Source organism: Nilaparvata lugens, chromosome 1, assembly GCF_014356525.2.
Source record: "Nilaparvata lugens isolate BPH chromosome 1, ASM1435652v1, whole genome shotgun sequence".
Taxonomy (NCBI): Eukaryota; Metazoa; Arthropoda; class Insecta; order Hemiptera; family Delphacidae; genus Nilaparvata; species Nilaparvata lugens.
The window spans coordinates 60,162,693-60,173,541 of NC_052504.1; the positions used below are offsets into that span (position 1 = coordinate 60,162,693).

At 32.7% G+C, this 10,849-nt stretch overlaps 1 protein-coding gene across 5 annotated transcripts in view; it reads left to right on the top strand.

Moving 5' to 3' along the window:
• The window catches only part of LOC111056873 (adenylyl cyclase-associated protein 1), a 63,357-nt gene extending 52,665 nt beyond the window's left edge, over nt 1-10,692 (top strand). For all 5 annotated transcript variants that reach the window (XM_022344283.2, XM_039438398.1, XM_039438406.1 and 2 more), the window contains 4 exons: nt 1,329-1,504; nt 2,727-2,933; nt 4,517-4,660; nt 7,658-10,692. In XM_022344283.2, the coding sequence (XP_022199975.1) occupies nt 1,329-1,504; nt 2,727-2,933; nt 4,517-4,660; nt 7,658-7,741 (611 nt within the window). In that variant the 3' untranslated portion in view covers nt 7,742-10,692. The remainder of the gene's footprint in view (nt 1-1,328; nt 1,505-2,726; nt 2,934-4,516; nt 4,661-7,657) is intronic.
• Nucleotides 10,693-10,849: the final 157 nt, after the last annotated feature.

Genomic DNA, 10,849 nt, shown 5'->3' on the forward strand with positions numbered 1-10,849 from the left:
GGGCTTAAGCACACTCAACAATAAATTTTCCATTTTTCGACCAAATTTGACTCATGATGCATGAATTTGGACCGCCTTGACGAGACGAGAAGAATGAAGTGTAGTACGATGGAATTTGAACAGTGTATCAAAAGTTATAAGTGTTTGAAATTTTGATCCTTGAGGTGTCCTTAAGCGCGCCTCTCCACTAGGAAATACTGAAATTAAGTGCATCTGACGGTTGATTCTCATAGAACATAATATCATGAACTTATGACATTGTGCGAAATATCAATGTGAGGACAATGTAGTTGGTGATGATGGTTGAAGCTGAAAATTAGGTGTTTTTCACAATACAAGGAGCATTGTTGTCAGGTGTACCTGGAAATCTTTATAAGATAAAGATCTACCTGATCCCAGATTGTAGAACACAAAAATACGCCCAGAGGGATTTTGAATTATACATCTAAATGGTAACAATCGGAAGATATTGTTGATCAAAAACTAAAATTCATCAGAATTGATTTTTCCTTCAAATTTTACTCATTTTTGAAAAATCATAACTCAGTACTCATTGGAGATAGAGAGTTCTGAATGATCTAATTTTATTCAGAATTCTATAATCTAAAAAAAGGCGAGAGCAAATGGAAAATGAGCCGAAAATACGAGGTTTTTGGGCCACCCTGTATCTAGCACAAGGAAATTTTGCATGAAGAAATTGGTTCTGCACTTCTCTTATGTACCCAAATAATATATTAAAAAATCAGAACTACAATATAAATTGCAAGCACATCCCCTTTTTTATGTCTATAGTGACTGGACTGCAATCATTGACCCTAAATCTGGTCTTGTAATAATATCAGTATTTTATATAAAGTCTTGATAATAATAATAATAATGAATTTGATTTTATTTATGTGTAAAAATGAACAAAACAAGTGAAAAATATAGAGTAACCGCATCTATAATTATCTGCTTGACTATAGAAAATACAGTTAATAGCTTACTCTACAAGAGCTACGGTACCATAAAATGTTGATAAAAATAGCAAGCACTCAAGCAAACAACTCCTTTAGAACATACAGTAGAAAAGTAAACAGAAAATGCATCTGATAGATTACTCTACTGTAGCTACAAATTATAATAAACAGCTACTCAAGAGAAATTCACAAGTTCTTGTTGAACTCCTACTAGATTGAATTATTAATTAAAAAATAAAATTAAAGAAACTAATTTAGGAAGAGATGAAGTTAATATAATTTGTGCTAGCGACTTTTCTTTCCAATATTGTGATGTTTTTGACCTAATAAAAGGGTAGCATAGTATGACTGGCGTTATGTTTGTTGTAGGTTTGAAGAAAGTGACTTCGGAAATGCAGACTCACAAGAACCCGAACCTGCGCACGGGACCAGCGCCCTTCAAGCCGGCTGCGGCCAGCACTGGCGCCCCCACTACTGTGCCTGTCAAGGCACCCGCCACCAACAAGCCCCCCGTCTTCGCGCGCGATGGCAAGAAGTGGCTTGTTGTAAGTGTTCATTCAACGCATAAATCAATGAATCAATTATTAAGTTTGAGATTAGCAATCAAGGCCTAGTATGTCTAAAAAATGTATTGCATCGTCATCGCATTATCCGTTTCGATCAGAACCACTGATCAGTTTTGGGCTTTAAGCCTGTTGTTCCTTTCCCAATCATTCATAGTTGAGAATGATTGTATCTATTAATGTATAAATAAATAAATAGACATACTATTTTTAAATCCCCCCTACACACAGTTGTATTAGTCTGGTAGGGGGATTCCAAAATATGTTGTATATATTATATAATATATTGTATGTCATACTCGTGTATTATGTTTTTTTGGAGAATGAAATTGATAATTCACGGCGATTAAATCAAGTAGTTGTATGTACAACCGGGGATAAGAATTGTTGAAGTAATCAGATTTGCCTACAATAATAAGTTTTCTTGATCAAAAAGTCCCAAAAATAAGTAAGATTTATTTCAAAAGTGGAAATTTCAAATGATTATCAAGCTAAACATTTCATTTTTATTTCTCTTCTAATCACTCAGTTTGATTCTTTTATCATAAAATCTATGTTGAATTTTAAAAAGTGAGGCTTCAATTCATTTCGAACTTATTACTACCCATGATAGTTAATGAAAGAAATAGTTTTCGGTGAAACCTATTGCTTCTCTCCAAAGTATTTTCTTAATTACATTTACGAATGAATGAGGGAATAAATAAATTATACGATTTGAATAAAAAACTTAATTCAACATGGCTTATGCAGTAGCCAAGTCTTTTGCTAATTTTTTGACATGTTTGAGAAAATTGGCTATTTTAGACACTGGCTACAAAAAACTGGTTTGTTGCATCGCAACTGAAAATGGAGTACTGTGCATTTGAATCTAGTATGTATAGTAATGTTGTATTTTCATTTTTCTCATTTATGCAAATGTAGTTCCCTAACTAATATTTAACTTCCAAGTCTGTCATTGAAATGTTAGAAATATAAAAAAAATATTAACATTGAATTATTTATATTAATAATCACTGAATGCTATCTATATTCAACTGAAGAAATAAATTATTATTTTGTAAACAAGAAGAATTATCAAGTCCCAAAATAAAATATTTGGAAAGTCGATTGAAAATTATAATTTAGAACTTTGACTCTTTGTAAATCACTTCAATCTGATGATATATCTATAACTGATGAAATATTTTAAACATTTTGTTCCCAGGAGTACCAACACAAAAACCAGAATCTTGTTATCGATGGAGCCGAAATGAACAATGTTGTGTACATGTTTGGCTGCTCTGAGTCGACTCTGACAGTGAAAGGCAAAATCAACTCAGTATTCCTTGATTCTTGTAAAAAATCTGCTGTTGTCTTCGATTCGCTAGTATCGTCTGTGGAATTTGTCAACTGTCAATCAGTACAGATGCAGGTAAGTGTTCAAAACTTAGTTGATGTATTTTGAACTTGTTATTTATTTGAATTCGGGAAAGGAATAGTTTTTGGATGAAACCTATAGAATTTTAGAAATTAATTTTACTTGAAAAATCAGCATTCTTCTTTCAATTAATTTTGACAAATAATAATATTACTCGCGCTTTGCGCTCGGCAGGGGGCTTCGCCCCCCTGCACCCCCAGTTGGGTGGGTTAGCAGCCTCCGCGCTTCGCGCTCCGGCTGGGAGGCGGGCTTCGCCCACCCAATCACCTTCTATAACTGAATAGTGTTGGGTAGCAGCCTCCGCGTTTTGTGCTCCGGCTGGGAGGCGGGCTTCACCCGCCCAATGGCCTTTTATGACAGTATAGTGTTGGGTAGCAGCCTCCGCGCTTCGCGCTCCGGCTGGGGGTGGCGGGCTTCGCCCGCCCAATCGCCTTCTATGACTGTATAGTGTTGGGTAACAGCCTCCGCGCTTCGCGTTCCGGTTGGGAGGCGGGCTTCGCCCGTACAATTGCCTTTTACGACTGTACGAGGGAGGGCAGGTTAATTAGGCTGGAGGTAGGTTATGTCAGGTAGGGTAGGTTAGGTAGTGAAGATTAGGTAGAGTAGTCGTCCGCAATGAACCGGAATGGTTTGCTAAAAATCGTAGAATAGGAGAAATCGCTTTGGGTTTCGACATTATTGATTCTTGAACAGAGCAACTTTTAGCTTTTTTAACAAAAAATATTATTATTTTTGGTTGTAGAAACAAAACAAACTCAAACTTCTATGGACTCAGTGAGTCGAGTGGATTATTATAATATTTCAAAAAAAATATATCTTGAAATTGACGATTAAAGTTTTTTTGATTTAGGCAGGCAAACAAAGGCCAGTGACTCTCCTAAAATTGTGAAGAATGGGCTCCGGTGACTAAACTAGATCAGTGTGAACGGTTGTATGAAGAAGCATATGTGCCATTACTATTGCTCTACTCTGAAAATAGGACAGGTTCTATTTTCTGGCAAGAATTTTTTGTCGCCGTCGACAGTCTGAAGAATAATAATATTATTTGTAAGAGTTTTTCCAAACCCTTGAAAGTTTCTTTCATTTGAAGCATTGGCATAATTTTTAATTGTAGAACATTGAATTATATTTGAAAATGTTCAACAAAAGACTGATTTTAAACCAACAATTATTCATTGAACTCACAATATTGAAATATTAAGAATATCCTCCCAATATTATTATTTTTTCACGTTATCACTTATCATAAGAGGTTGATATTGTACTGATTACTACATAACTGATTTAACTGATTTTGAGTAATTTCCAAACCATTTGAAATACAGTAGCTATATTTGAACTATCAGAATGAATATCGCATGTATATTTCTTGTTTTTTTAATATTTCTCTTCATCTTCTAAGTAACATGGCGGACCTGCCGAAAGATCTCGTTGTCACAGTGAGTGATTAATTCATTTATTGTAAAAAATCAGACTGCTAGTCGTTCTTTTTAATGGCAAAAAGTGATTTAATAATAAGCAGTTCGTGATAGAAAACAACATTGAAGAAAAATATTTCTCATTTGTTTTTTGTTCAGGTGCTGGGTAAAGTGCCCACCATTTCTATAGATAAAACCGATGGATGCCAGATCTACCTGAGCAAGGACTCGCTCGATGTTGAAATAATCAGCTCCAAGTCATCAGAGATGAACGTGCTTGTTCCCAAAGCAAATGGAGATTTCGTAAGTCTTTCACTTCATAACTTTCGCTGTTTATTTGCAGATAATGATAAATGCAACCGTATCTACAAGTAAACGTACTAAAAACGTTATCTGAGTATTGAAGAATGTAAATTGTATTATGAAAAGTGAAAGTGGCGTAACCAACATTTTGATTTGGACAGTATAGTATAAACTGGAAATGAACGGTTTTGGGCATGAGCCTGTTGTGCCTTTCCTCATGTTAAGTATTTGTTCACAATGTGATAAATAAATGAATAAATAATATCATAATGCTCGTAATTATGTGTATTGAAGATTGAACTGTCGAGTTTAAAATGCACAAATATGCCAAATAATATTTACTTCTAATTGGGTGCCTAGATTATTAACTAGTTTTCAAGACTAACCACTAGCTGACTTGAAATATAAATATTTTGAAACAAGACTGGAAACATGGATCATCATCCTATCATCCGTAGTACCGTACTTATTTTCACAATCAATTGCTATATACAACCAAGGCATATACAACTTGCCCTCCACTACCTAATCGATTTTATTATTAATGCAGAAAATCGATACAAACTCTTCTCGCCCTTTATACCGACCATTTTCTGTGTGAGTTCAAATCAATACAAAATTTTTGTTCACAATTCAAACAATTGAGGGTCCTACCAAACCCGAAGGTATTTCATACCTAATTCAGTTGGCATTAAAACAGAGTAGAAAGTCAGCATCCAACTATTGAACAATACCGTTTGTTGCATCGTTCACAAAAAAAAACATCCACCCCATTCCAGGCGTATCTGTTAATCGAACACGTCGAATCGAATAAATCAATTTTCGATTTGATTCATCCATTTATGAGTATGCTATTCATCAAAGATCAACGAGATATATTGTAGTGGTCATAGTTGAGTGGTTTCGTAAACCAGACTCACGGGGTTCGGTTCTCGGCGAGGCCACATATTTTTCTCGGCCACTCCCGTGTTTCGGATTGACACTCTTTATGTGTGTCCCAGATGCCTAGAAGCAGTCGTTATGTCATGTTCAGAGGCTCTGAAATTGATCAGGTGCAACCTTGAAAACACTGACACCAGACTTGAGCCAGGCAGGTCACTCGGCATTTATTTATTTGATGAGATTCATTTACTAGTAGTTCTGTGAACAGTAGACCTCACGCAGTATTCTCATCCACAAGTACCTGATTGAAACTATAGACCTTATGGAAATACAGCAATAGACTGGCTTCTCCACACATCTGTGTAATCACTTGTCAGCTGATTTATGATGAATAATTCTATAGTCTGATTTTTACTTTCCTTGCCCTATTACCATAGGTAAGGAAAGTATTGCTTTCCGAAAAAATTAAGGTACCCCAATTTCTAAATTTCTATACGTTTCAAGGTCCCCTGAGTCCAAAAAAGTGGTTTTTCGGGATTGGTCTGTGTGTGTATGTGTGTGTGTGTGTGTGTGTGTATGAGTGTATGTGCGTCTGTGTACACGATATTTCATCTCCCAATTAACGGAATGACTTGAAATTTTGAAATTAAGGTCCTTGCACTAAAAGGATCCGACACGAACATTTTCGATCAAAATGGCGGCTAAAATAGCGAAAATGTTGTCAAAAACAGGGTTTTTCTCGATTTTCTCAAAAACGGCTCCAACGATTTTGATCAAATTCATACCTAGAAAAGTCATTGATAAGCTCTATCAACTGCCACTAGTCTCATATTTGTAAAAATTTCAGGAGCACTGCACCATCCATGCAAAGTTTGATTTTAGATTCCCAATTATCAGGCTTCAGATACAATTTAAACAAAAAAAATTTAAGTGGAAAAGATTAAGCATAGAAATCTCTACAATTAATGTCCAGTAACATTTTCACCTAAAATTGAAAATAAGCTAGAAATTCGAGAAAATAAGATTATTCAATTGCAAACTGTTGGCAACTGTTGATTCTATTAAATCATTCACTATAAAGAGATAGCAGACTTCGTGTATCTGCAGCGCTATTGTCCTGTCACCAGCTGGCTCAGATCTTAGAAAAGTAGACTTGAGATGCGCGGGAACACTAGCGTCAGTTGATCAATTTTCATAACGGCAAGGAAAGTTGTGTGAGTGCACTAGACTTTTACTCTATTATTGGCGTATGAATGAGGCTCCTTTTCCCTTTTATATTATCCTTGAAATGCAAAAATTTCCAAAAACCTTGTATATACGTCGACGCGCAATTAAAAAAGGAACATACCTGTCAAATCTCATGAAAATCTATTACCGCGTTTCGCCGTAAATGCGCAACATATAAACATTTAAACATTAAGAGAAATGCCAAACCGTCGACTTGAATCTCAGACCTCACTTCGCTCGGTCAATTAATGATAGTGGGCGACCTTGGCGTATTAATAGTATTTTAAATGGTCACTTTTTTAGGGCTACGAAAATTATTGAAACAAAATGAAAGCTATCCAGTATTATTCTTATTTTACCAAAACACCACTAGTTTCAAATCTTCATGATTTACACTTGAAAATGGCCCTTGAAGAGTTGAAACCAGTTGTGTTTCGATGAAGTGTTGAAAATAAAAATAAAAAGTTACTTCATAACTCTCATTGTGTTTAAATAGTAGTACATATTTTCTATTTCCCTATGTTCAAATTCAAATTTATTCATTCCTTCTACAATATTACAAAAATGTTGTTCAAGTAGCTGAATTCATCCAAAATTTAACTACTAATGGAATACCAACTCCAACATTCACTTCCTACTCGATAAAAAAACGTTTTATAATGTTTAACGGTTTACTCGTACTCAAATTAAGTGGATTTGATAAAGTACCTGGCTTACGTATCACCTTTTCCTTTTTGTCTGCCGTATCAAGAATCGTTATACCTTAAATATCAGGCCATATTTAAGAATTTTGTTACGGTATCAATAAAATCAACTCACACATTTATCTTGTGACAGATACATTTTATACTATTTATGAAAAGATAATAATTTTAAACTTTTTTCTAGGCGGAGTATCCAGTGCCTGAACAATTCAAGACTTTAATAAAACCAACAGGCCTTTCAACAACTGCTATAGAGAACAAAGGCTAGATGCAATTCTACTAGCCATCATTTTTCGTTCCATCTATAATATTTATTATTATTATCACATCAAAAGCTTATTGTTGAATGATCAAAATATCATAAAAAACGAAGTTTTTGACAATGTTTTGAATAGTAACCAATGAAATGCATGTTATTGAAAAATTCATTGATTATCAAAAACTATTGTTTGAAATGATATTATTTATATTATACAAAAAACTTGACATTGTAAATCTTGTAATATCATCATGAGTGCATTGCTAAATGAAAATATATATTTTGTGAATTCCTCTTTTTCACAAATCTCATAATCGTAAATACAAATGTACCAATAAGCATTATAAACTTTTGCTAATGTTATATAAAGATAAATATCTGATTTCATAAATCATATTTACTGTTCTGAAACAATCGCAGAAACATCAAACTATAATAATACTCATTGAAAACGATCTCACATTTGTGAAAGATAACTTTCTAAACAACTACAATCTTTTTAAATTCTACTGTATATTGAACGGTGTGTGAAAAAAATTGTCAAGCTGTCGTAATGTAAAAAATATCTATAAATATAGCTTTTCGTATTCTTCTGTAAAAATCATAAGTCAAACTGTAATTTAACTATTTTTCATCCTTAATTATATTGTTTTGACAATTCGATTGTATATATTTGAAGTATCTAATAATCTGATTGTAAGGTACAATTACGTTCATTGAGGATTTGTGATTTTACTACTAATCATAGCAATTGAAGTAGTTAAAACAATAAAATATACAGTTTAATTGGATATTGTTGAGCAATATATATTAGTCTTGATTACAGCAATGTACATTTCCCTTTTTTCCATTGCAACAGGAAAAGTAGAAAAAATAGATAACATTGGTTAGCTGGTCCTTAATTCAAGTCAATACTTAATAATTATCCTAAAATACTTATTTGCCAATCTAACAGTTGTAAATACTTTTTAGCATTCTAATTTGTTTTAAATCGTTCAAATAATATCCAGCTCTGCAGTAGTGGTTTCCATTTGTCCGATTATATGTTTTTTATTGAAATTATTCATAAAAGATTGTGTTTCCATGATTTATGAATAATGTTGAATTCTGAGATTTCCCTGGATAAATGGATGAGCTTCGAATTTCATTATCATTGTATTAATCACTTTCTCATCAATCTCATTTTTACTTTTGACATTATAGAGTGAATTAATGATAAGAACTAACATTAAAAATTTTAGGCTCCAGTACCCCCACAAGATGTCTCAGTTGATTTAGCATTAAAAGAATGACTAGTTGCAAATCAACAATCAGATTTGTGACTTGATTGATATTATTTAAAAGGCATTGCCAAAAACTTTTAATAATTAAAATTAATCTAATTATTAGATTACCGTTGAAATTTTCAAAGCATACTGTCAGTATTTATTTATTGAAAAGTTACTTTGTGGAGTATGCTCTCCTTCTAGAACATAGTTATTTCAGTATATCAAGACAAACAATGCAGTCACCGTGATTAATTTCATTCCTTTGATACTTTAATCGTGAAGTTTCTGTGTAAGATTAATGATATTCTATACTGTGGTGCTTCTATTCACGATAGATCTCTGATTTATCACTCCAAAAAAAGTTATTTAATATTTGTGTAATTTCCCTCATTTTGTTTGTGTCTGTACAGTTTGAAATGTTCTTATTGGTGCACAAGTGCTGGCAATTCATGATATCTAAGTTCTCATTGCTTCTATTTGAAAATGTTTGTAAAGTATGTAATGTATGTTTGTAAAACAAATATTTCAATTCAAACTTGTATCAGACCGATTGCTGTATTCTATATAATATATGTGAAGTCGAATAGAGTAATGAATGTTCATTTATTGATAGAATGAGAATAATTGATTGAGGTTATGTAATATGTGCTGTTTTCAAAGTTCCAAAAATGTATTCACTGTTTTAATCGCCCTCGAGATTAATTCCCTAGAACTGTATTTTAATATGATACTGAAGTTACTTATAATTATAGTTGTATCCTATTTGATTGTTTTCGGTCTATTCTGTTTTTATAAAATGCTCAAAGTATTTTCATAGATTAATGGTGACAGTGAATTTTTGTGATTCAACCCTCTGGTTACCTATTAAGAGTTTTAAGTAATATTGATATTATTGTATAATGCATTCATTTTTTTCTATATTAACTTATTCCAATCAATCATTCATTTTATTTTATTGTTATTTAATACCTGTTGGTGTATTCCACATCACATTTCATCTTACGCATCGCTCTACATTGCAATAAGCTCAACATATTCATTGTAATAAGATCGTGTATGGCTATTCCTATCATAGTTTTATTTTTCCATAATATTCTAAACTTATGAGATTATTATAATAAGAAGGCTCAGAAGCCATTTTAGTAAATTGATATTGATGATCACGTCATTTTGTACCAATCGCTTGAATATGCTATTGGAAGTATTTTGGATAATATTTTAGCAAATCAAGAAAACTTGGAGGGCGTAATTGCCGCATTGAATTCAAGTGTTTTATTTATTAATTTATTAGCAGTAACTGGGACTACGTTCTCTTGTGCGCAAGTGGTTAGCTCCAATAGAAATTATTCCTCACTACCATTTCAATTTGAGAAGGAAGTATTTGTCAAACTCTTGAGTCGTTTTTAATGAACTTATTCATTATTTTAGCCTCTCCCTCTCTTTTTTGCATTTATTCTGTTTCCATTTATTTTATGTCCTGTATGATTAGGCAATTAAATTTGTAACAAGATTGTAGTTTTTAAGCTCTACTATTTATTCAATAAATTCAAAAATTTTATCTGAGCATGGCTTATTCCCGACGAATGTCAATATTGAATATTGATAATGAACTTTTAATATGGATTTCCGAATCAGTCGTTGTGTATATTCCATGACAATTTTGAATAAACAAATGCTTTTTTGAAACAATGATCTTATACTAAATTTATTACCTGTCTTGATCTGTTTATGTTTTCATTTTAATTGTACAAAATTCTGTATTATTATCGACTCCTAGTAATTTTTATATATTCTACTTCTGAGCATGTCCTGAAACTTAAAATTCAAAATCTATATTTATTTCATGTAA